This window comes from Microcebus murinus, chromosome 16, assembly GCF_040939455.1.
Source record: "Microcebus murinus isolate Inina chromosome 16, M.murinus_Inina_mat1.0, whole genome shotgun sequence".
Taxonomy (NCBI): domain Eukaryota; kingdom Metazoa; phylum Chordata; class Mammalia; order Primates; family Cheirogaleidae; genus Microcebus; species Microcebus murinus.
This window is the reverse complement of record NC_134119.1, coordinates 60,350,959-60,377,730: the sequence shown is the minus strand read 5'-3', so window position 1 is coordinate 60,377,730 and position 26,772 is coordinate 60,350,959. Positions and strand designations below refer to the sequence as shown.

Below are 26,772 nucleotides of genomic sequence, written 5' to 3'. Positions count from 1 at the left end.
TGTGGCTGTAATTCTAACAGTAACAGGGAACACTGCAGGAGGGGCCCGGGGAGTAGAGGGAGCAGTGTGCAGAGACGGGGAGGAAAGACAGACAGACGGACACACACACACACAGAAACCTAGTGGCTTTCTCATCCCAGACTATTTCTCTCCTAAGCCCAGTTACATTCCTACTCTTAGCATCCTTTGAATTTGATACTAGGTCCCTTCTTTTGCTGAAACTAGCTTAAGTAGGTTCTGTTACTTGCAAAGAAACAAGAACAACAACAAAAGCACAGGTGACCAAGACAGAAAGGCACCAGGAGGAGGGTGTAGGCCGCTGCTCCCAGGGCCCCCACCGTAAGCCCCTCGCTCACCCCTTGCTCATCGAGCTTCAGCAGCTGCTCCGTCACCTTGGGGGTGTTGAGGGCCAGCCGCAGGCAGTGGATGTTGAGCTCGGGGATGACATACTCCAGGGCATCCTTCAGGGGGAGGCCCCGCCCGGTCCCATGCTTCATGGCGGTGGGCGTGGCATCTTCCAGGATGGAGCCCCGCAGGGTGATGAGCTACTCAAGGAAGAGAAGGGAGGTTAGGAGACTCTGTGCTACAGATACTGGTGTCAGGATAAGATGCTGGGAGCTGTGGCAGCTGTATTGTGATTATGAGGAAAGAGACAATAAAAAGTCACAGAAGGGCTGATCCCTGCAGCTGTCTACCTACAGATTCCCATTTTTTATTTTATTTTAAGAGACAGGGTCTTGCTATGTTGCCCAGGCTGGACCCAAGTGATCCTCTTGCCTCAGCCCCCTGAGTAGTGGGACTACAGGTGTACACCACTGCACCCAGTTTCAGAATTCTTGTCAGATAATTAAAATATATCCCTATTTGTTTTAGTTATGGTCTACCAGGTTTTCTGTTACGTTGCAGCCAAAGAAATGTCTAACTGATATACATTAATAACATATCAGTTTATGAAGGTCCAGTTCACTGCACTGTATTCCAGACACTATATAACTGTCTAATTATTTGTACAGGTCTGTTAAGGGGAGGTTTTATCTGTGTTTTACAGATGAGGAAGCTGAAGCTGTAAGAGGTTAAGGTGCCTTAATCCAAGGTCCACCATAGCCGACAAGTGGCTGAACCAGGATTCCAACGCAGGCTTGACTTTCCAAAGCTCATGGTTTTTTCCCTTTGATTTTTTTTTCTACTATGAAGTGTGATCCACATATATAAAGCATATAACACATACATGTATGGCCAAAGAAATGATCACAAAGGGAAAATACAACATGTTCGGCCAGGCGTGGTAGCTCACGCCTGTAATCCTAGCACTCTGGGAGGCCGAAATGGGCAGATTGCTTGAGGTCACGAGTTCGAAACCAGCCTGAGCAAGAGCGAGACCCCGTCTCTACTATAAATAGAAATTAATTGGCCAACTTATATAGAAAAAAAATTAGCTGGGCATGGTGGCGCACGCCTGTAGTCCCAGCTACTCAGGAGGCTGAGGCAGGAGGATTGCTTAAGCCCAGAATTTGAGGTTGCTGTGAGCTAGGCTGATGCCACGATACTCACTCTAACCTGGGCAACAAAGTGAGACTCTGTCTCAAAAAAAAAAAAAAAAAAAAGAAATACAAAATGTCCAGCCCCACAAGCCCTTTCTCACTCCTTCTCTTCTCCCCAGGGGTATCACTTTCCTGACTCCCAACACCATCATTTATTTCTGCCCATTTTTGAGTTCCATGCAACTTGAATTATTTTGTTATCTGGCTTCTTCCCCTTAATGCTACATATGTGAGATCCAACCACGTCGTGAGCGGCTGACATTTCTACCATGATTGATTTAACCCTTCACTGTTGATGAGAAGAACCGAGTCCAGTATTTGCCAGCTGTGAACAGTACTGCTGGGAACAGTCACAGAAGCATCTCTGGGTGAGCGTGAACTCATTTTCTTTCAGGTTGAGAGCTAGGAGAGAAATTGCTAAATCACCAGGCATGCTAATCTTCAATTTTACTGAGTTGCCAAACAGTTTTCTAAGTGCATGCACCAATTTACACCCCACCAGCCCTGTCTGAGAGCCCCTGTTGCTCCACGTCCTCACTGACACTAGCTCATGCTTCTAGCCGCAGCGTGCTGCTGGCCACCGGGGTATAGCACGCCCTGGACTAGCTCCACACCAAGAATGCACGGCAGGGGCTGCAGAACGTGACAAGGAAAAATCCCTCCCCCAGGGGCTTGTTACAAGCACCCAAAATACACTTGGGGCTCCGGTTTAGTAACAAACATCAGCGTTAACTGCAAAACATGCTCACCTAAATCAACAAACACAGGAGGTGGCAAAAATAACATGCTATGACTTCGCCAACCTAAACATCAGCCCACCCTCGCCCAAACTGTACCTGGGTAAGAGGCACGTGTGGAAGGAACAGAATGATCTCATGCTTGGGAGTTTCCAGTTCTGGGCCGAGTAATAAACAACAAAAAAATCTCTCTTCTCATAAGCAAGGTAGTCTTGAAACATGTCATGCAAAGCAATGACGTCAGGGGCTCTGCCTGTCAATCTGGGTGGCCCTGGGGCTGTGGGTTTCACTTAATGCACCAGCAGGATCAGTGTCTTTGTAGCCTCCTGACACTGTCCCACAGCGCCCTCTGCTGGGCACAAGGGACAGCGTGCCCCAGAAATCTTCATTCTTCCACACTGGAGACAGGTGGCCTGTGGTCACATTTTGGCTCTGACCACTTGACCCATGGCCACTTCTGGAAAAGCTCTCAGCTTTTCTTTCTGCACTGGGGAAAGCAGGGCACTGGTGGGTCCCAAGGGGCCACCTCTCTTTCCACCTGGTCACGTCCAACGTCATTTCTCACCTGGACAGCAGCCTCTACGCTGTCTCCCTGCCCCACCCCACAGCCAGCTGGTTCTTTCTGCGGCGGCCTGAGTCAGATCACAGCTCCCCTCTGCTCAGGGCCCAGCGACATCTGGAATCATCTTGCTGCGGGTCACAGATTAAGTGAAGTGTAAAAGGGACACAGTGTCACTTAAGCAAGGAGGTTCCAATCTGTGCAGGTTATTTTCCACTGGCTCCTGACTCAGCGCTGAGTGGTGGGTGGACCCTTCAAGAAACTTCCCTGGGTGGTTACTTGGGAGTCAGTCTGCCTGGGTTCAAATCCCAGCTCTGGCCCCTCCCTAGCTGTGTGACTCTGGGCAAGTTGCTCCATTTCTCTGTGCCCATTTATCCTCGTCGATGCAATGGAGAATCCAACACATCCTCGAGGTGTTGAAAGGATTCAATAAGATGCATAACGCTTAGCATTGCATCTTGTATACAGAGAGAGCTCAGCACGGGTTAACCATTATTATGTGCAGATACACGTCAAAAGCAGATGTATAAAGCCACATACATAGTTAAGAATTTTTAATTTTTTAACCTTAAATAGGAAGCTAGTTTGCTTTTTTACCCACTTAACAGTATGCTTTGCAGATTGTTTATATAAATATATACACAATCAGACGTAACTATTGAACAAAAATGAGGACTCACTAGATGCACAATTACACTTGCTTTTTATGCTTAATGAGACTTTCCGTTTTCTACCTGTGTACTTATGTATTGTTTAAGTTTTCAGCAATGAGAATTTGGTAGTTTTTTAAAAAAAGAAAAACTGATAAAACAAAAATCCAAATCTGTGACTCTTATCAAAACTCATTTTTGCCAGGCCAGAGGGAACCCGTTGATAGTCCCTGGCCGGTTGGACCCTCCACCCCCAGTTCATGCCCTAAGTGGGACGGCGTCAGCAAAGGGGCTCAGGACAGCGCCGCCCTGGCCTGGGGCTCGCCCTGTCCTGGCTCTCCGGGCTGGAGGCCGGGGTTAAGGGGAGTGGTGCCAAAGCCCAGCTCCAAGCCTGTTCCCACCTCGGTGGGAAGCCTGGTGCTGCCAACGCTCATATCCCATCTGCCGGGTGATGTGGGCTCACTCGGGACTGTCTGCTTGGCGGCCGGGGGCGGCCATCTGGGGCAGGCCGGCTGGCCTGGACAGCAGCCTGGGCTCCTCGCTCTGGCCTTGGCTGATGGGAGCCTGAGGCACGTGCACGTGGACAGGAGGACAGAACCCCATCCCTGAGTTCAAGCCCTGCTCCCCAGCACGGTCCTCTGACCTCTGGGGGAAGAATGACAGCCACAGCAGCAGTGTCAATCCTGCCAGTATCTGGCACTCGGAGCACTTACTGCCCAGCCGCCTTGTGCTACCACTTCGTGTGTGTCGGTCCAAGAGAACCTTCCTAACTCTCTAGGAGACAGGTAACAGCACAGAGCCTATTTTACAGATGAAGAAACCGAGGTGCACAGAGGCAAAGCCATCTGCCCAAGGTCACGTGGCTAGTGAGCTGCAAAGCTGTCTGTCCCCAGAGCCAGAATCCAACGTGGACCCAGCAGGCACTGGGGTGCGGTGGATAAGGGCATGGGCTCGGGAGCCAGGCAGCCTGGGTCCACAGCCTGGCTCTGCCACTGGGGGACCCTGACAAGTGATCATCTCCCCGGGCCTCAACGTCCTCATCTGCACAATGAGGACAATGGGGCCACAGCGTGTGATAGCTGAGAGGGTTGGATGGGTCAATGCATAGAATACTCAGGACACTAATACGTGCTAAAAGTGTCAGCTATTATCACCACCACTGCTGTTACTGTTTTGGGGCTGTGTGACCCCCTGTTCTGCCTCCATGACAGACGGAGTGTGGAAACTTTGTGGGCCACTGCCCCTCCCTCCAACTCTCGACGATGGGTCCTCAGGCCTGAAGGCTCGACAGGGCAGCTGTGCAAGGGACTGGGCCCAGGGCTGAGCCCGTGTCTGTGTGTGAGCGCAGAGAAGGCCTGCTTGTGCTGTGAACCTCAGGTCGGTCACGGTCCACGGGGCGACTCGGGGGTAACAAGGGGACAGTAGACTAAGACCCCTTCCGACAACTAACCTCATTGGGCTCCCCCAAGTGTCAGGCCCAGCACTACCTCCTTCATAGGTGCGGGCTCACTGAGCCATGTCATAGCTCTGCAAGCCTGAGATTTCCAAGAGGGAAACTGAGGCTCTGAGAAGGGAAGCCATGTGCCCGAGGTTCCAGGGCTACTAAGTGGCCAAATTAGGACTCACACAAGGTGTCCAGCACATCAAGCGTGGCCCTGCCACAGGACCTTTGCACTGGTTGTTCTTGATGCCTGGAACGCTCTTCTACTAGCTGTCCACATGGCCCCTCTCTCTCTCTCACTCCTTTACATCTTTACTCAAATGCCATCTTCCCAGTGACTCCTCTCTTGACCAGCCTGTCTAAAACTCTAACCACCCACCACACTAATCTCTCTCCCCTGCCTTCCTTTCAACCTGGCCGTCCTGCTCTGCGCCATACAACGTGCTGAGGTGTCTCGTGCAGGACACGGTCCCGCGGGCGTCTCTGCTGCCCCATTCACTACAGATCCCTCAGTGCTGGGCGCGGGCTGGTGCCGAGTACATCTCTGTGGAATGAACGAATCCCAGACCTGTGGCCACGAGACTCAAAGGGTCTGCCTAGCCCCCCGGGTGGCCGGAAGTCCCCAGCGGCTGGTTCTGCGGGTGCTGGGGCGGGAAGTGCGCGGCAGCAGGCACAAGCTGGCACGGCATCGAGCCCGTCTCAAACCTACTCAATAGGAGCCACAGCAAAAAAACTGTATTTTGACCCAGTACTTTGGCGCTAGAGTCTCATGACTCTCAATACATATGACATTGATGGGTATTTAAAAAATTCGTTCTACATATTCTATTTTCATTGCAAACAAGAAGAAAAGCGCCAGCACCGTGTGGCTTAAGTTCACAGCTCACGAACAGGCCCTGAGCTGGGTCAGTGAGACCCAGAGGCAGCGTGTGTGGTGGCCGAGCACAGGCAGACCCCGGCCCTGCCACGCGCTGGAGGGTGCTTTGGGCAAGTCCCTTAACCTCTCCGTGCCTGCTTTGTCATATATAGATGAGGACAACAGTGCCTTCGTCATAGAACTTTGATGAGAGTATATACATGAAAAGCACAGAACGATGCCCGACACACAGTGTTAAGTAGATCTGCAGTCACAATAATAACTGTAATAAATATTTACTAGTCTATGATTGTGGTGGTCATTTTGCCCAGCAGTTGCCCATATGTCCTACGACAGCGTGACGCAGTGTGAGCTGTCACCTCACATTCTGCCCTGGTGCTCATCTGGCCAGAAAGGTGAGCAGAGGGAGGAGGGGCGCAGGGGCTGGTGACCACCTGTGGTCTGGCGCACGTGGTTTTGGGGCCGCCTCTCCTCGGCGGCCACAAAGCCTCCGTGTCATCCCAATCCCCCTCACCAGGAAGGTCTTGGTCAGGGGACCGGGCAAGGGCCCTCAGTGCAGCATCTGCCGGCCTGGACAAGGTCCAGGACTTGGCTGGCCCCCAACCTAAAGTCCTTGGCAGTGGCAGCCTGCTGCGTCTCCAGGCCTGGGCAAAGGCCAGGCCCGCAGGCCTGATGAGACCCATTTTGGGAGGGCTGCCTAGCTGACAACTGTCCCCTTTCTGGGAAGGCCTTCCTCATTTGGGTTATTTGGAAGTCTCTGTCATTTCTGCTTGCCTAGCTCTCCTCTTTTTGCTGAGGACCTAGCCCCCCCCCCCACCTATCGTCTCCTCCTCCAGGTGGCTCTGAGGGAACTGTCAATCACAGCCCCTGCCCTGCCCCTGGAGCACATGTCCTAGATCTGGCCAGTCTCCTCTGTGGCCCCCGATCATAGTGACGGGCCCAGGGTGCAGGCTTGTGATCCAAGCAGAGCCCGAGCCCATCCAGATTCCGAAGACAGAAATGAGTCTGCTCCTTTTGGATGAGAAGGTAGAAAGATGTGGAAGATCTGAGCAGCCAGTCTCCATTTTCCCATGACATGCAGAGAGCTTCTTGGTGGCAGAAGAGAATGGCTTTCGCAATGCAAAAAGCAGCAGAGCCAAGCAGAGCAGAGAGGGGAGAAGAGAGCCTGGTGATTGCATTTGAGTCCAGCTATGCCAGAAGCTAGCCCTACCCCTGGGCTTGCAGTTATGTGAACTGGTGAATTCTGTTTCTGGCTTAAGCGAGTTATAGATTTCTGTCACTTACAATTAAGAGTGTAATAAAGCATGGGCGCCCCTAACAGGCCTTCTCCCCTAGCCAGGGCTGCACATTTAATTCAGGGGCAGACCTCTGACAGAGCCAGGACAATGGGATTCCCTGCTCTGAATGGAAAGTGACTTGTAGGGAGTGTTTACAGCCGATCAGCTTAACAGCAGGGCCTGCTGTGGAGATCTCCCAGCTTCTGTCCTGCCTCAGGCTTAATTCTTCTCTCCAGTGTGCTGGACACTTCATGATCCTGAAATGATTCCTTCCCTGCCCCCTTTATCTTCTATGCTAACTACAGTTAGTCTCTTGCACATGGATTTTGTGATCTTGGGCTCCTAAGTCAGACACAGTGGATTCAAATCTCAGCCTGGCTGCTCATTCACGATCCTGTATCATTTAATGTCTCTAAGTCTTAGTTTCCTCTCCTGTAAAACGCAGAGACTAACAGGACTGTTCTCTGGGATGGTTACATGAGACGAAGCCGGGGAAACGCTTGCCCCCAGAGCCGGCTCAGAGCCACGAGTGCACGTCACCGATGTGATAACAGCGACAGTGGCGGGACCTACCTCTCGGGTCCGGAAGATGATCCTGTACTGGTACTGAGGCCCGTGGTCCTTGTGGTCTTCCAGTTTCTCCCGCTTGATGCTCACAGCCACTGGCCCCAGCTTCTCATCCACGCCAAAGTAATTGGCATGTTCTAGAAAGGAAGAGCAGGCGCGTTCAGGGTTAGCTGTCTGGGAAGAAAAGGTCCCATGGCACAGAGGCCTGCCGATGGGATGCCAGGGCAGGCTCTTGCGCAACCCGCGGACGCAGGTCGCAGCCACACCCGACGGAGACACAGAAGGGCGGAAGCCCACCTCGCTGTCCCACCTCTGCCAGGTCGGAATTTTTCTGAGCCTCAGTGCTCTCATCTGAAAAAAGGGGGCCTTGATGCTACCCGGGATTCAGAGAGCTGACGTGAGCATGACAAATGAAGCTACAAACATACAATGCTTCAGCGCAGTGCGTGACATGTCATAAACCCAGCATCTCTGTGGTTAATCCCGTGTTTGCAAATGGTTCGCCCAGTTTAGCTGCCGATTAGCCCTCGTGAAGTGGTTAAGTAAGACTCTCGTCTACAGAACCTCTCACAGGCTTACATCTGGGCCAGGGCCGAGTCACCTGATAGCATTCTTGGCAGTACAGTGGGGTTAAGGATGGACCCACTCCTCAGCCCAGCAGTGAGGATTAAATATATCAATGAGCGTGGGGCACTTAGCACCCTGCAGGTAACTAAGCATGTACCAAGTATCGGCTATAACCATACGCAGGGCATGATGTTTGTTGTCACCTATGATACGAGTCCTTAAGCGTCACCTTTATGTGACCATGTTTCTTTAGACATAGGTAACTTAGACATTGCTCTTTTTTTCCCCTTAGGGTGACAGAGCCTTTAGCATGTCATGGAGCAAGTCTTCTGCTCTCTTTCCTAAATGACGACATGCTGCTATCCACAACCCTTCCAGGCAAACGGTTCTTCCCGATGTACAACCCAAGTACCCTGTGCTGGTGGTGGGGATCCCCCCCCAGTCTGTCTTCACTCAAGTCTGCAAAGTCAGCACTCAACCACCGTCAGAAATTCAAATGGCACCGCAAGCAGCTGCCTCTCCTTCCCATCCCAGTGCTCTGAATATTTAACGACGGTGCCTATTCTCATGAGATGCTCCTGGCAAATCAAAGGCTAATCTAAGGCCAAAATATTGTGTGTTAATTAACAGACCCAATCAGAACAGCATCTGCAGTGGGTTAAACGATCTCCCCAGCTGGTCAGAGAACAGAACAAATATTGTACTCCACAGATACCAGTTCGTCCCCGAAGCAGGGACAGTGTTGTATTTTCCACCAATGCACACCCAGCACCTTGCAAATCCCAGCACAGGCTCTCCATCCCAGTAGGCACTCAATAAACACTGGCCAATGACTAACGCATTAACTCCCCTTACTCCTGACGTTTCCTCTTAGTAATTTTCCATTCACTGTCCCCCAACCCACTTATTGGCTGTAAATTCCCACTTGCTCATGCTGTATTCGGAGTTGAGCCCAATCTCTCCCTGACTGCAAGACCCCAATGCAGTGGTCCCTACACCTACCATGACGGTCCTGAGTAAGTCTTCCTTACTGTGCTTTAACAAATATCACTGAATACTTTTTCCTTTAACAGCTTCCAGGGCTACAAAGGCCATCATTTTAAAAAAGAAAATGGCTTTTTTTTTTTTTTTAAAGCTTCCTGATGAGCCCTTCCTACCTGCTTGACAACTAAGTGTTTTAATGAATTAATATAATCTTATTTGATCTAGATTCCTTTCATGCAAGTGTTTCTATGTGTGGGTTGAAAAGAATGTGTTCTTTTTTGATTAGGTACATAGTTAATAATACACAGAAATGTAAAATCAAGTTTAGTTTAGTTCAAACTATTCAAATCCTCCTCATCCTTATTTTTTGGCTACTAGATGTGTCAATTTCAGTGAGCGAACCTGTCAACTTCTCCCACTATAGCTGTGGATTTGTCCACTCTCTCCTGTAGCCTTATCAGTTTAAATCTATATATTCCTAAATCACATTGCCAGGTATACAAAGGTTCACAACTACCAGAAGTTCTTAGTGAATTTTTAAGAAGCAACATAAAATAGACTTCTCAGTGTCTCTAAAAAGTGCTTTTTAGCCTTTAAATCCGTGTCGTGCAGATACTGGCTTCCCGCACTGGCTTTCTCCCAGTAAGCAACTACCTGGAACTTCTTTTTTCATCCTTCCCTTTATTTTTGATCTCTGTCATTTTGTTCTGCACATGTGATGCTAGCATGATCATCTCCATCTGTCACACGAGGACGGTCTGAAGGGCGAAATGTATCACAAAGCTCAATGGACTATGGAACAGACACCCCAAACCCAGGGCTATCCGGCTCCAAGTTGGCACTGCCGAGAATATATACACTGATCCCTGTGGGATGACCTAAGTGACATTTGCTACGTTTGACCAGGATGCTACTTTAAAAAAAAATTTAAGCTGGTTCTTGTGGTATACCAGATGCCTACCCATTATCTATTTTTCCCTTCTTTTTAGTAAAATCCCTCTATTCTTGCTGGGGGTGTGTGTGTGGGGGTGGGGAGTGAGGGACTTTGTCTAGCTAAAACCCTCCATTTCCCAATCTCCTTGCAGATGGGAGGGGTCAGTGAGCAGAAGTGGCTGGATGGGGCTTCTGAGAAAGCTCTCTAAGGGGGTGACCTGAGAGGGGGTCTGCCTTTCTGTCCCGATCCTTTCTTCTTTTCCCTGCCTGGAAGTGTGCATATGGTTGGTGGCTAGAGCCCCAGCAGCCACCGTGGCCCAGGGGGACTGGAGGCTGCGCACTGAGGCTGGGGAGGACCCGCACCACCGGCTGCTGACCTCTAGATGTCTTTAAGCGAGAGACACTGCCATGTTGTTTCAGCCTGTCACTAGCAGTTACAAGCAATTCTGAATCATTACAGCTGCCAGCATGTAAAAATTAGGAAAGTCCACATTTAAAACAATCTGAATTTTAGGAGACTCTTGAAAAATCAAAAAGGCTGGCATTACTGAGTTTGTCTGCATTTCTTGCATTACAAGGGTCAGCTGGAGCTGAGCAGAAGCTGCCTAGTCCCTGCTTCACATGTGCACATTTCCTGCCCGGCCCCTGTGGCCGCCTGGGTTTGTATCTGTACGCTGTGCTACAGTGCCTTCTAGGGTCGCCCCACTAGCACCGGTGACCCTAATGATACACGAAGCCCACCCTCCAAACATCAACAGCTCCACCTTCAAAAATGGACCCAGAACCTGCCTGCAAGATTCTTCCCACTCCTGGGTTCCTGTCCTAGACATCCCAGGCTCATCCATCATCTCCTGCCCCGACTATCATAGCGGCCTCCGCCCCGGTCATCCAGCCCTCCCCCCCCCCAGTCTGCTCCCCACACACAGCCATAGGGAGACTGGACACGGGGGTCAGGTCGGGACCCTCCCCTGCGGCTCCGTCTCATGCAAGGTACAAATGGGAGTCCTTACCAAGGCCCACAAAGTCCTGCACGATCTGCCCTCATCACCTCTCTGCCTCAACTCCTTCCACTTTCCCTCGGTCCCTCTGTTCCAGTCACACTGGCCTCCTGCCTGTTCCTCCAGTGTTCCAGGACTTTCGTACTTGCTGTTCTCTGTGCTAGGGACACCGGCCACAGTTTCTGCGTGGCACTGAAACGCCACGGGCTCAGGAGGCCCTGCCTGACCATTCCCCGCTGCAAGCTGCAACCCCCCACTGGGCACTCCGTTCCCTTCTTCCCTGCCTGACTCTTCTCCATAGCGCTCAGCATCCTACCACACCTTTGCATTTTGTGTCTTTCTCTTGTTGTATTGTCTGTCTTACCCTACTAAAACATTAAGTGCCAGGAAGACAGAATTTTTGTTTTAAGCTGGTCAATACTAGATCCCCAGGCTCTACAAAGTGCCTGGCTCACAGCTGCACCAAGCTCGTATTTGCAGAATAAATGCATTTCTGTCGTCTCACGCAGCATAAGCGTTATGGAGTGCCAGGCGTGTGTGACACAGTGGGTGTGGCTCGGCTCACTGTGTCCTCACAGCCCCCGAGGAGGGAGGTCTCCCTTCCTGCCGCACCGGCAGTGTCAGAGCAGGGCTGGGCACAGAGTGAGTGACTGAGCAGTGGGATCTCAGGGACAAGGCAAGCCGACCCCACCCCCTGCCCCTGTCACCTTTGCCCACGAAGTGGTCCTGGTAGTAGCGGGCGCCCAGGTCCACGTGCTCGATGCTGTACTGCCGGGGCCGGCTCTGAGTCCTCTGCTGCTCCTTGGGCACCTCTAGCACCGAGATGCTGGCGTTGGTGCGGTAGGCGCTCAGGGCGGGCTCCGCCGGGTGGCCCTCGCCGCCGCTCGGGGAGCCCGCGGAAGCCCGGGAGAAGCTCACGTTGCGCTCACACTCGCCTCCGATCTCGTTGCGGAAATGCGGGCAGCTGAGCAACAGGTCGTTGCTATTGTCGTCGCCAAGGTCCTGCTCCAGGTTCTCCTTGCAGTTCAAATCCTCGGTGCTGGTGAAGGCTGGGTCCAGGGCCCCCAGGCTGTGGGCCCGTGACGCGGTGAGGGACGCCATGGCCGAGGCGGCCGAGGCGCCCGTGGTGGTGTTCCGCCGCTGGGCCACAGACACCCTGTTGGCGGCCGCCTCGTTGAGGTCAAACAGCATGCTCTGCACGTCGAAATGGGCAAAGCTCTTCTGACAGACCCAGGGCCTGCTGGCTTCTGGGGGGCTCCGACCCTCTTCCGCCTCCCCCGGGGACCGCCCGGCCTCCCCGTCCGGTTTACTGCTCCTCAGCTTCCGGAAGATGGACGAGTCCACCGTGTCCCCACCGGCCAGGCCCCGCACGGGTTTCTTCCGGGCCTTGTCCTTCTCCTTCATGGGCTGCAGTGGCAGCAGACTGTCCTTCGAGGGCTGCCCATTGCGGAGGTCCCCCTTGGCTCCGCTGCCGCCCCCGACGGGGTGTGGGCCGGGGTCTGCCCGCAGGAGCTCAGCGAGGCTCTGGGAGCCCCGGGCCTCGGGCTGCTCACTGCGGAACTCGTTGAGGATGTCAAAGAAGCTCTGCTCGGGCACGCCCTGCACGTCGATGGAGGAGGTGCTCCCGTACTCGCGGAAGAGGGGCAACGCCCCCGTGTGCCGGGCTCCCCGGGGCTCGCCCGCGTCCTCCACGTCACACTCGCTGAGGGTGATCTCGCTGCTGCTGCGGTGCTGCAGGGGGAGGAAGGCCCTGCCCGGGGACCGGGGCCACCCGTCCTGGAATTCCACGTCTTTGGACCTTCTCCTGGAGAGTCGCTGGAAGGCTTTGGACCCTGAGGAAGCCGAGGTGCTGGTGGGGAGCTGTCCATTCTGTACGCTCCTCATGGAATGAGCCACCTTGGTGGCCTTTGTGCCATCTGTGTCCTGTGAGGGGCTCGGGTTGCTCTGCTCCCTCAGGGCCTCCCGCTTGGGCGGCCAGTCGGCCACTCTCGCGCGCACGCCCATCTTGGGCATTGCAGGGGTGGTGGGGCTGGGGCGGGTGGTGGCGGTGGCCGGGCTCTCCCCAAGAGGCTGGGACATGCTGCCATTCTGGGCCCAGAATCCCACGGGAGCATAATCCCCGGTGTGTGGCCCCGGGAGGACGTCGGCCCCCCTGGCCCCACAGCTGGCTGCCAGGTCCACGCCATCAGGGGGGATGGGCCGATAGGCGGTCATAGTCCACGGGCACTGGAGTGCTGCTGGCCCCCGGAAGCTGCGGTGCAACCCTATGGGGTCCCCTGGCCCTCAGCCATTGTTCAGGGCCGCCAGTCCCCGGATGAAGGATGCTGGTCCCTGAAACCTGACGGGAAGGTCGTGAGCCTGTGGAGTCCAGTTCTCCACCATCGCTGTGCGCAGCCGGGCCAGGACAACCTCAGAGGCAGGTGCTGTCCTGGGGGCTGCAGGCTGGGCGCTCAGCAGGGCAGAGCAAGCGGCGGTTGCAGGCGCCGGCCAGCGGGCGGCAAGGGCGTCGTCCCCGCCATGCTGAAAGGGGAGAAAAGGAAAATGTGAGACGTGATGAACATGTTACTGCTCCCAGAGAATGGGAAATGTGACATTTTTTGGACAGCTTTACTCATTAAAAAAACTTTTCATTATAGAAATGTGCAAACATATTCAAAAACAGAGAGGGGACTGTGATAAGCCAATCCCCAGCTAAAACAGCCCTCAACTGTTCGCCATGCCTGTCTCATCCATCCACCCAGCCTATACCCATTTGTTTGTGACAATATTTTAGGTTAAACCCTAAAGGTCATTTCATCTGTAAATATTTTAGATTGTATCTCTAGCAGATAGGGTCTTTAAAAAGTAGCCATGATCCCATGCCATAGCCATCTAAATCAACAGGAGGTCATTACCACGCACTACGCTGTCTGCATTACGTGGTCCCCACTGTCTCACAGGTGTCTCTTGTGATTGGCTCGTTTAAATCAGGATCCAAACAAGATCTGTCCCTTGCTTTGGAAGATATTTTTCTTAAGCGTCTTCTACTCTATACTGGCCACCTTCCTTTATTTTGATGCTGTTTAACTATTGACAGGAAGCGGGTCACTTGTCCTGTGGCTTTTCCCATTTTGGGGATGCCAATGATGCCATTTAACATGTTCCTCTGACCCCTGTATTTCTTGTGGACTGGTGGCTTCACACAGAGGCCAGACTGTTGTCCACCTGCTCTATATTCTGCCCAATCCGGCCACTCCACCAGGAAGGAAGCCACAGAAGGAATGTCTCTAGAAACCTATGTGATGAACAGATACTGTGAGCTGGAAGTCAGATCCCATCACTTCTTTGCTGAGATCTCTCCAATGACTCTTTATGACATGAGAAAAAACCCAACCCCCTCCCCCCAGACCCTCAACCCCCCGACCTGGCCCCTGCCAGTGTCCTTGATGGCCCTCGCCATCCCTGAGTAAGCTCTTTTTTTATTTCTTTCTTTAGAAACAGGGTCCTGCTCTGCTGCCCAGGCTGCTGGAGTGCAGTGGCACGATCACAGCTCACTGTAACCTTAAAGTCCTGGGCTCAAGCAATCCTTCTGCCTCGGCCTCCTGAGTAGCTGGGACCACAGGTGTATACCACCATGCCTGGCTAATTTTTTATTTTACTTTTTTGTAGAGATGGGGTCTATGTTGCTCAGGCTGGTCTCGAACTCCTGGCCTTAAACGATGCTCCTGTGTTGGCCTCCTGGAGTGCTGGGATTACATGCATGAGCCACTCTTTTCTGTTCTTTTGATGTACCAACCCTTATCCAGGACATCTACATATCTTCCCTCAGTTCTCCACCAGGCTGGCTCCTGTGCATGTCAGCTCTTCAGTGAGGACTTCCCAGACTACTCTATAGTGACAGAGAAGCCCCGTCTTCCTCAAAGCCTTTCTCAGTCACTCAGTCACTCACCGCTCTGCTTGCTGACCTTCCATCACTCAAACGCTCACTGATGTATGTGCAGTGCCTAGAACAGCGGCCAGGACACTCGTTCGCTATTCATCGTGTGAACGAGCAAACACACGGCCTCTGCCTAATCTAAGGACATCCTGACCTGCAGGGCTCCGGGGAAGGGCATTCGCATTCCGCAGTGTAAAACACCCTGCGAGATCACTTCCCATTGTCTCTACCTTGAACTTGGAGAGGATGAGACCCCTGCTGGAGATGAAGGGGAAAGTGGGCCACCGTCTGTGACGGAAGCTGTGTCCTCCTGCCAACAGACCTGACCTTGTTCAGGGCAGCAGAGTGCTGGGTTGGGCTGGGCACCTGGCTCAAGGTGACCCATAGCTTTTCTTTGCCTTGGAACTAGAGCTGGACGTGGCCATTCTGGTCAAGCTATTGGTGCTTCCCGTGCAGAGGAGTGAAGGCCTGCTGTGCGTGAGTGGAGGGGGCGTTTCCAACTTGTGCCCAGAGGTACAGAGTGAACTGGCAGAGACAGTCTGAGACAGCAACATGAAGCAGGTTCACGGAGCACGATGGTGAGGAGAGCCTACAGCCTCTGAGCAAGTGAGAATAGAAAGAAAAACGGGAGGCTCAGGGTGGGGGGCAAGGGGGCACCCCTCTTCTGTGAGCACAGGAATAGTCCTAAAGAAGTCGCAGAGCAGCAGTGCAGGGATGGGCTAGAGAAGGTGAAAGAAACTGGAAAACCCACAGTGTGGGGTTACTTAAGGTAGCTGGGCGAGAGGTCAGGTGGCGCCTGCGGTGAGCTGGACAGCAGCGGCACCTTCTGAAGAGGCGGGGGGGCCTCGGCTCCCACTAGCCGAGCCTCCCGGGAAGGTGGATGCCAGATCATCTGATTTTTCCAGAGAAACCAGCAATCTAGAATTGTATGCAACATCTCCCAATGTGAAAAGCAAAAATGACAGCAACAGCAAACAACCATGCAGAGATCTCTGGAAGAATTTTCAAGAAACTGTTAATAAGCGATTGCCTCTGGGGAGGGGACCACGTGTCTGTCCCCACTGCTCGCAGACCCTTCCCCTGCTTTGTTCTCCTTAGCATTTATGAATCTACTTACTTATTTCTCCATTTTACGACTGGTCCCCATTCATGAGAATGTAAACTACTGTTTTATCCCCATTATCAAATGTGTTTTGAAAGAAAGGGAGAGAGAGAGCCTTCCTTTTCATTGTGAACCACTGGCTACTTTGAATTATCTGTGTGTATTTCTAGTCAATCAATAAATATGGTTAACACCCAAACAACACAGGGGTTGGGGGCATCAGCCCCTACGTAGTAGAAAATCCACATATAACCTTTGACTCCCCCAAAACCTAACCACTAATAATAGCTCACTGTTGACCAGAAGGAAGGGCTTATTAATAATATAGTCAATTAACGCATATTATATATGTTATATGCATCGTATACTGTATTCTTACAATAAAGCTAGAAAAAAATGTTATTAAGAAAATCATAAGGAAGAAATAATACTTTTACTATTTATTAAGTGGAAGTGGACCACCATAAAGGCCTTCACCTTCGTCTTCACGCAGGCTGGGGAGGAGGAGAAAGGGGAGGGGTGAGTCTCTTGGTCTCACGGGTGGCAGAGGCAGAAGAGGTGGGGGAGGTGGAAGGGGAGACAGGCACGCCTGGTGTAATTTTATAGAAATACATCATAATTTCTGACTTTTTTGCTTTTTCATTTCTTGCAAAGTATTTCCCTAGGGAACCAATCCTTTTTCCACTGTTTGCTTTATTAATAGTTTTGGTGCCCATATCATAGGAGGGTCTGTAACATAAGAAAAGTTGAAAGCAGTCTTGAATAACTGGAACCCTTCTGCCAGACTGTCTAATGTCAATTTGGTCTCTGGCGCTGCTTCCTCTAAGTCTTCCTCCTCACTGCCTGGCACTGGTTGGGAAGCGCCATCTCGAGTCAAGTCAATTCCTCTGGTGTGGTGTCTATTAGCTCAAATTTCTCCAAGATCCAGATCTAACACCACCCCCCCCCCCATTTTTGCCATATCCACAATCTCTTTCATGATTTCTGTGATTGGCTCTGTTGTAAAGCTGCCGGTTTGCAAATCCTGTGAAGTCATGCATGACATCTGGAGGCAGTTTTCTCCAGCAGGAATTTATTGTTTCTGGCTTGACGGCTTTTTCTATGACAACAATGGCATCTTCAGTGGTGTAATCCTTCCAGATTTTCAAGATGTTCTCTCTCTTGGGGTTCTCTTCCTTAGCACTGACAATCCTCTCCACAGAGCACTGTGGGTAATGAGCCTGAAAGGTCCTTATGAGCCCTTAATCTAGAGGCTGAGTTACAGACATTGTGTTCGGGGGCAAGTAGACTACTTGGATGCCCTCAGTGTTGACGCGTGGGGTTCTGGGTGGCCTGTGGCATTCATTGTCCAGTATCAAAAGAACTTTAAAAATGTAGCTTCTTACTGGCAAAGTAATTCCCAACTTCAGGGATAAAGTATGGATGGAACCAATCCAGAAACGGGGCTCTCACTGTCCACGCCTTGTACAAGCAGAAGTGGCGGCTGGTGTTTATCTTTTCCCTTCACGGCTGAGGGGTTAGCAACTTTACAGATAAGGGCAGTCCCGATCATAAATGCGATAGCACTGGCACAGATTGGAAGAGTTAGCCCATTCCTTCCCACCTCAAATCCTGGTGCTCACTCTTCTTCCTTACCAATAAATGTCCTTTGTGGCATTGTTTTTCTGAATAGGGTACTTTTGTCTGCATTAAAAACCTGTTTGGGCAGATATCCACTCTCCGCAATGATTTTCTCAATGGCATCTGGGAACTCGTCTGCTCTCTCTTTGTTGGCAGAAGCTGTTTCTCCTGTTATCTTGACTTTAAAAATAAAAATTTCTTTCTTTTTTTTTTTTTTTTTTGTAGAGGCAGGGTCTTGCTATGTTGCCCAGGCTGGTCTCAAATTCGTGGCCTCAAGCCATCTTCCCACCTCAGCCTCCCAAAGTGCTGGGATTAGAGGCATGAGCCACCATGCCTGGCCTATCTTGGACATTTTTAAAGCCAAGCCTCTTTCTATTATAAAATTATCAAACCATCCTTTGCTGACATTGGTTTCTCTAGCTTTAGATCCTTCACCTTCTTTTGCTTTAAGTTTGTTGTATAATGACTTCGCTTTTTCTTGAGTCATACTAGAGTCTACAGGTATGCCTTTCTTATAACAATCCTGCACATAAAAGCTGCATTTTCAATACGAGATAAATAAAAATATTTCACAAAAAGTGCAAGGTCTTCATGCCTGCTGGTGTAGGTACAGCAGCGGCTTCATATATTTCCTTTTAGTTTTTTAAAGTGGTCCTTACATCATTCATCTTGAAATGGTGGGCAACCGCAGCTACAGACCTCAATCTCCGGTACACATCAAGCAATTCAGTTTTTCCTTGCCATGTTATGACTTGTCTCTGCTTCTTGGGGGCACTTCCGGCATCACTCTGTGGCACTGCGTATGGGTCCCACGGTGTTTATTCAGGGTTTACAGTATTGCACTAAACGAGATGAAAAGACGCGGGAATTGCAAGAGATCACTTTTCACTGCCATATGCAATTTATGGGAGAGAGGAACTGTTCACGTGGAGACTACGAGCACTACGTGCGTATGAAACTGGTACTTGCAACACTGGAGCTCACCCCAATGGCAACAGCAGGCGACTACGAAATGATTACAGTATGAAAAGAGCTGAATGAGTGGAAAAGAGAAAAAATAATGATTACAGTAGTATAGTACATACTGCAGTTAATTTTATGCACTTATGATTTAATACTGCATCTTTACGTTTGTTTACACTTCTTTTGACTGCGAATGCAAGGTGTGTGTTTATGTGCACAAATTTTCATAAGTTTTACCTTTCTACAATAGATTTGTGTATAGTTTACGGCAGTACATAAAATAGACTAGTCTCTACATATGTTGTATGTACTCATCACATACCTAACTTTTTCTTATATTTTTTCAGTATTTCCAGGCTACCTGGCTCATCTGTGAGTTCTTTTCAAATTGTCACAAATCTCCAAAATTTAGTCTCAAAAATTTTTATTTATTGAGAAAAATCTGTAGAAGTGGACCCATGTATTTCAAACCTGTGTTGTTCGAGGGTCCACTGTACTTCGTAAGAACACTGCCAACAGAAAACACGATGAGGGCTCACAAAATAAGTATGTGGGCTGGATTTAGACAGGGGCGACCTCTGATGCCGAGTCAGGGCTGCCCTTTTGCCAGAGAAAATTGAAATTGTTTTGCTCATGGTATGTTTGCTCCACCACTCATCCGTCAGTTCCAGAAAGACAGGGGCGTTTGCCATGAAGGTCTGAGCCCAGCCCTACACTCCACTAGGCCAGCCTGGGCAGAGTGCAAAGGGAAGATGTCCTTTGAGGCTACATTTGGGGGTGCTGAGAATACCAGTGACCCAGATGCGACCCTGACTTGCTCATGCAAGTACCTCCTGACAGATGGGCTTTGCTGATGGCATTTTGCTTCCAGCTCTGATAGACATCCTCAATCTGTTTTGCTCCCTTCTGTGAACATACACAGACATTCTTGCAGGCCCCAGTCTCTTTGCACAAATCCCTTCTAGAAGCAGGTGCGGCCAAGTCTTCCTTGAATGATGACATTCAGAGGCTCAGTGGCACCCACGACCTCTCTGGGATTCAGGGACTGGTGCACACCTGTTTTTTGCCAGCTGTTTGCTACTGAGCTCCTCCTTCCTAAAAGCACCCAGATCTTCCTGAGGGGACCCCTGTTATGAGAGCAGCATAGCACGTACACAGGCACCATGCCTGGGCTCGAACCCTGGCATGCCATGGATGGATGAGTTACTGAGACACTGACTCAGTTTCAGTCTGTAAAATGGGGATGATACCACCTACCTCACAGCACCATCATGACTACCATCCTGTCGTGTATCTTTGGCAGGAGCTCTTCCCCGCCCCCTCGTTACAGAAGCACAGCTGGGGTGGGCACAGGACGTGGGCTTAGCCAGCCCAGTGTCCTCTCCTGGGGCTGAAGAGTGTCCTTGCACTGGCAGAGGCTGTGGACCTCGCTTTTCCTGTGCTGTGACTTTTGCTGGGGACCCTTGGCTCCCGCCTATTTCCTCTGGCCTCCTGTTGACCCTGTCAGTCCCCTGAGGACTGTGACTGGCACACGGTGCTGTGTGAGGGCAGGCCACGGGGGAGCCGTAGGTGGGAGCGACCAGGGCAGCCTCAGAAACAGCAGCAGAGTGAGGAGTAAGTGGCAGTGGAAGAGACTCAGCTGGGACACATTTGGCTGCAAGTAACAGGATACTGGTTGACGGTGGCTCAGGCAACAAGGCATTTAATTATCTCACGTAACCAGGACGGCAGATGTGGTGGCTCCAGGCCTGGTGCAGAAACCAGACAATGACATCAGGCACTTCCTCTTCTGTCCCTCGGCCCCTCAGTGTGCTGCCGGCTCACATCTTTTGGCTCCCTGTCTAACGGTCATAAGCTGGTGGTCACAGCCATGCTTGTCACTGAACCGTGGAGGGGGAAAGACAGGGATGATGTCAGAGTGCTCTCTCCCCCATCTGACCCCAGTCAGGAAGGAGACTCTTTCCCAGAACATTCCTCGCACAATACTTTATGTCTCAGTGGCTAGGACGTGGACACACGGCCACTCCAGTTGCAAGAGGAGCTGGGAAAGCCAGAATCTGTGATGGTCCCGACTGCCTTTGGGCCAGTGGGGACTTACCAGGGTCTGTTAGAAGAGCAGGCGACCAATGGCATATCTGCGGGTGTAAATGCTCCCAGACTGTCACCTGTGAAGCAGCTGGGGGACTCTGAGATGGCGAAGTCCTCCCTTATCAGGCCCCAAAAGCCTGGAGGCTGGAACAGTGGACAAATGAGCCCCACGGTCTTGGTGTCCTGGCTCCAAAAGGCTCTGCTCCGAGGAGGCCACAATACCGACCACACCACACTCCACATCCTGCTGGCCACCCCCAAGCAGGTCCAGGTCCATCGGCACTCCCATGATGCACCCTAGCTGAGCGCCATGGCTTTTCACTGCACGACGCTCTGCTCCTGCTCCCCCAGGCCCTCTACACGCAGGCTTTGCAATCTGAGGATGTCATTCCAAACCCTCACCTCGGCCCCCCTGCTCTCATGGATTTACTTCCAGAGAATCCAGAGAAATAAGACAGAAAACAAGGCAATTTCAAAGGGTGGTCAGCACTGTAAAGAAATAAAATGCCACAGCATGGGGGGGGGGGATCGGGAGGGGTCTGGAAGGCTGGTGGAGGGGGTGGTGTCTGAGCTGGGATCTGCATGGAGGCGGGGTACCTGCGCTGCGCCAGGTGTGCTGTTAGCGAGGCCGCCGTGCACGGGCGGGAAGGCTGGGAGCAGCCAGTGTCTGAGGCCGGATGGTTGTCCAAGGTTCTCTTCTCTCGTACAGCTGTACGTTAGAAGCACTGGGGGAGCTTTTTACAAACACAGGTGTCTGTCCACACCCCAGTCCCAGAGATTCTGAATCAGCTGGTCTGGGGCGAGTCTGGGCCTGATCGTTTCTTAAAAGCTCTGCAGCTCGTTCTAACGTGCACATAGGGAAGGAGCAGAGAGGGCAGAGACAGAGGGCCGGCCACCAAGCCCAGAGAGGCTGTAAATCCCAGTCGGTGGGCAGGTGGGGGTCACCAGAACGTGAGCTGGAGCAAGCCCCGTGGGGAGGTGGAAGAGCAGGAGCAGTCTGGGAGGACCAAGTGGAACACAGGGGTGGATGCTGCTGAGAGGGTCACATAGGGTGATGATTATTGGTATGAAGGGCCCTGGTGACTTTTGTAGACCTTTCAGCGGCCCACTGCTCCAGGGAGCCTTGTCCTCACCCCCCCTTCCCCGAATGCCATCAGGCTTCCTCCTGCCAGTCCCTCCGCACCCAGGCAGAATTCCTCCCTTCCTCCCTCTGCTGAGCCCCCGGGGTCCGCGTGCACCCTCGCCGGCAGGGTTAAGCCCACTGGAGTTTTAAACCTCACAGTATCTCTGTCCTCCCTAGACTCTGAACAGATGCACGCCGGGGGTAGAACAGGGTCGAACACATTTGTTCTTGCACGTGGGTTGGGGGGTGGAGACAGATACTATGGTGATGACGGTACTAGTGACAAGGTTAACACTGATATGCTCTCCCGCGCGCCAGGCTTGGGGTGACATGCTGGCGAGCGTTGACAGGTGTGTTCTAACACCTGATCAAGCAGGGACTTCCACGTGCCCACTGCACGGATGAGGAAAAGCTTACGTGACGCAGCTGGGATCCAAACCTCAACAGTCTGGCTGCCACCTCCTCACCACCATGCTCTGAATCAAAGGCAGTTCGAGCAAGCGTGCTGTGGGAATATGTGAGTGATGCAAGAATCTCCAAAATCAATTAATTCACGAGGACAAAATCCTTCAAAGTCAGTGACAGCTCAGCAGATTTCAGGTAAAGAATCTGGCTTTTCCCCTCTGTCTTCCCCTACCTTACTGGAAGTTTAAGCATGCAGGGGACGGTGTTAGAGCTCCCACAGGAGCAAAGATGGATGGTAATCTCAGAAATCTCATTAGGAAATGTCATGACAAAGTTTCTCTCCCATCGGCCCCAAGAGCAACGAGCAGGGCCTCGATCACGGCTGTGAAAACCCGCACTTTCATATTTAATGTCAAAGATCCCAGAGGATTGGTGACTCTAAATGAAATCTTCCCCAGCATCTAGGAGGGGCCCGAGGTCCTTCCCAGGGAGCAAGGCAACCCCACAGGGGCGACTTGGCCATTTGTGGCCATCCCCTTCAAACCAGTGAGGCTCCCACTCGAGTCAGGGACCCCGAGTGGCCTGTCCTGCTTTTAAGGGTGTGAAATTGGTATTGTTTTTACCCCCTTGGGGGAATGGGAAGGACGAGTTGGAATTGTATGTCAAAATTTTAGGTGTGCATTTTATTTTAACCCAGCAATTCCATTTCCAGGAATCTTGTCTCTTATTCACACCAGTGAACATGGAGACCAGCACGCAGTGGTCTGACTGCAGGGACGTTCACGCCGCTGTAATACCGTAGAGCTGGGGACAGCCGCAACGCCCATAAGCAGAGGACAGGTTAAGTGAAAGCAGTGCCACTATGCCAGGAACACAGTGCGTACCAAAGCGAGGCGGAGCTATGCGTAGCGCTTGCAAGACGCCCACCGGGCCCCAGTGAATGAACACAGCGCGTACTGATCTGCATGCTAAGCACGCCGTGAAGCGCTTTGCCTGCATTAACTCATTTAATTGTCAAGACAACCCTGTGAGGGAGGGACTAAGACCATCCTCATTTTAAAGGCAATGCAACTGAGGCCAGAGAGGTTGAGTTACTTGCCCAAGGTCACTCAGCTAGAAAGAGGTGACCCTGGGATTTGAACCCAGGCAACCCAGCTTGATCGTTTATAGTCTTTTACTCGGTGCTGCCACCGTGAAGTCGGAAAGACACAAGTAGCAGAACAGTTCATACAGCGTGACCCCATTTGGTTTAAAAAAAGAAAGGGGGGATGGAGATCTTGTTAGTGTTGTGCGTGTCTTCTTCCAGAACTCTCTCTGTGAATCTATGATATAGGGAATGCTTACAACTGCACAGGAGGGGAGTACCGGAGGCTGGGATTAAGTTTTCGGTTTTAAAAGTGAGCATGTGAGGGAAAATATAAGCAGAGTAGAAACCACCCCCCAAAAAGCCCTTACCTTCTAGAACGCGGGGTCAGAATGGGAGAGACTCAAACCAGCTCCACGGATCTGCCCTGCTCTAGGGCCCGTGAGTTTGAACAACATGCATCTTTCCAAACGACAGACTCCTCTGTGGCGTGGCCACATGCTCCTGCCAGAGCCACTGACGGAACAAGGTGCACCCCCCATCTTGTGTTCATGTGTTCCCCAGCGAAATGGGGTCTGTATGCACCCCAAATGCTTTAACTTCAGTGTTTCCTTGTTTTTATTAATATTTTGCTACCTAGTATATAGTTAAACATAGGTTTTAAATGCTCATACGATTATATGCTTATCTGAGAGAGATAAGATCTTTTAAAAAAATAAATGGGTTAGTACCTCCATAGTTGCTTCTTTCACTTATCACCAGATCTTGGAGCTCTCTCCTGATGTGGCAGCTGTAGCGTAGTGAACAGAAGCAAAGACTACCCTGGTTCAGTTCCCAGCTCTGCCACTTAACTAGCTAGACTTTGGGCAGGTGACTTAGTCTCTCTATGCCTCAGTTTTCCCATCTGTAAAATGGGGATAATAATATGGCTGAACTCTTAGGAAAGTTGTGAGTTAATAAATGTAGAGACTTATAGCATATCCCTGGCACACAGCGATATGCAAGTATTAGTACAGAAATTATCATTTTTATTATTTTTAAAAATCTCAAGCAAACCAAACGTGATCTTGCAGTGAACCCTCCTTGTGCCTTCTGGGCTCAGGGGCCTGGCACCCAGGGCGGCTCACCTTGAGCAAGAGGAGGGGCCAGCCCCAGGGCCGGGGCCGAGGCCGAGGCGTGGTGCCTCTCTGAGTGTCCCTGGGGTGGCTGGATTAGGCAAGGGTGGAGACTGTCGTTACCTCCTAAGAAGCACATGTGGATGGAGCATCTTGTTCCAATTCTGGGCACAGTCCCACTCACTTCAAATGAGACTCTAAAATGCAAAACTGGAAAGGGCTGCTTCCCGGGGTATGGGAGCACACGCCAGGCCCACCCAGGAGCAGAGTGGGGAGGATGTGATGGAGCCAGGCCTGGGGCCTGAACGGCTGCAGGGGGGAACCCCCCTCTGTTCTCGAGGGGGCTCCCATTGGGGAGACTAAGTCAGGGGCATGACATAACCGCTGCTCCAGGCTGCCCTGGAGGGGTCTCACAGGCTCCAGCCATGCTCTCAGCCAAACCACAGGCGCTGGTGTGGCTGTGCTGCTTATTTAGAATGTGTTTGGTAGACGGCTGCTGCCCTGACCCCCCTGGGTGTCCACTGTCATCGTGTGCGGCCCACAGGAGCTGCTAGGACCCAGCTCCAGGTCTGCTCCTGTGGGCCAGTGCCCAGGCCAGACCAAGGGTTAAACTGCCCCTGCAGGCCTCTCTCCTGTGGCCAGGCCGAGCCTCTTTTAGAAGACGGTGTCTTGTCAGCACGGAGCCTGACTCGAGAACTAATCTCGGCTAATTGCCACCAAAACCTGCTAAGATCACATCTGTTGGGCCTGGAGATTAAATCAATATTTGACAATCTTGATTAAATAGAGCCAGGGAATCCTTGTAAAAGAACATCTGTTAAAGCTCCATTCTTTCCATCCTGCTCTTAGGGGGCCAGGCTGAGCATGGCTCCGGCTCTGCCTGTCCCCATCTGAGGACAGCTTCAGGCTCAGGGGGGTGAGGGGGTAGCAGTGGGTCTACCAGGAATGTCATGCCCAAGAAAGGCTCCCCGAGGGCAAGGTGGGGGGCAGGGAGGGAAGGGGGGCAAGCAGGACACACAGCTGGCCCTTGTTATCCAGGGTGGACCCAGCTGCCTGCTGGCCCCCTGACCCGGGGCTGCGAGGGCCAGGCCCCGTGCAGAGCATGTGACACAAACCACTGAGCTCAAGTCTTCTAATTGCTCTCTGAGGTGGCGCTACTGTTGCCGCAACTTCAAAGCGGGGAGGGCAAGAGAGCCCATGAGAGAATGAGAAGAGAAACTGGGACCTGAACCTGCAGCTGGCTGACTCCAGAGTCTGTCCTTGTGACTATCTGTGGGGCTACCAATATGAGAGCACAAGTTGTCAAAAACAAGGGCATTTATGGAGCCAGCAGCCCAGGCTTGGAGGCCTGCTTTCCTGGTCCAATTCCCCAGGCCACATATAACAATGGTGGCCCCCACTTAGTAAGCACTGGCCTCACACCTGGCCCTACTGAATCCACACAGCACCCCTAGCAGGGCCCTGCTACTCTCCCCACTTTCCAGAAGGGAACGCGGAGGCTCAGGGCGGCAAGTTACCTGTTGAAGATCACCCTGTGACGCAAAAGGCGGAAATGGGACTTGAACCCAGGAAAGTCGAACCTATGGCCACCAGAAGCACTGTCATCTCTAAAAGCAGGGACAGAGCCATGAACGCAGCAGACATTCAGTAAATGCCTGCCCTCCATCCCTGGGTGATTTGCGGCAGAAATGAGGCTCGTGCTCTGGAGTCAAGTCGCCTGGGATCAAATTCTGGCCCCAACATGTACCAGGGAGGATAATGGTGCCACCTCGTGAGCCTGCTGATGGACCCAGTGAGGTGACGCCATAGGGCACTCCCCACAGGAAAGGACACATGACGAGCACTCAGTACATCCTGACAATGATAACTGTGACAACAGCAGCTACTGCACTCACAGTGCACTCATCGGGTGAGAGATGAGGGGCGGAGGTCAAACACCTAAATGCCTGCAAGCCACTCTTCACTGCTCTCCCCCCAGCACCCAAAACAGTGCCACGATTGGGTGCCTTCTCCCTAAGTCTTTTCTGAATCCATGGAGAGAGAGAGAGTAAAACAAAACAAAACCAACTTGAACAAGGCAAGCAGTCAACCACCCAGCCAGATAACCAACTAGCCAGCCAACTACATAACCAACCCAACAATTAACCAACTACCCAAACAGCCAACCAGCTAGCCAACGAGCCAAGTTAACCAGCCAACAAATCTCATGTTTCTGTGTCCTGTCC

At 51.8% G+C, this 26,772-nt stretch overlaps 1 protein-coding gene across 2 annotated transcripts in view; it reads right to left on the bottom strand.

Moving 5' to 3' along the window:
- The window catches only part of SIPA1L3 (signal induced proliferation associated 1 like 3), a 204,017-nt gene that overhangs the window by 69,524 nt on the left and 107,721 nt on the right, over positions 1 to 26,772 (bottom strand). For both annotated transcript variants that reach the window (XM_075993054.1, XM_075993055.1), the window contains exons 3-5: positions 11,839 to 13,651; positions 7,656 to 7,786; positions 357 to 545 (exon numbers count right to left, since the gene is read on the bottom strand). In XM_075993054.1, coding sequence (XP_075849169.1) covers positions 357 to 545; positions 7,656 to 7,786; positions 11,839 to 13,345 — 1,827 coding nt within the window. In that variant the 5' untranslated portion in view covers positions 13,346 to 13,651. The remainder of the gene's footprint in view (positions 1 to 356; positions 546 to 7,655; positions 7,787 to 11,838; positions 13,652 to 26,772) is intronic.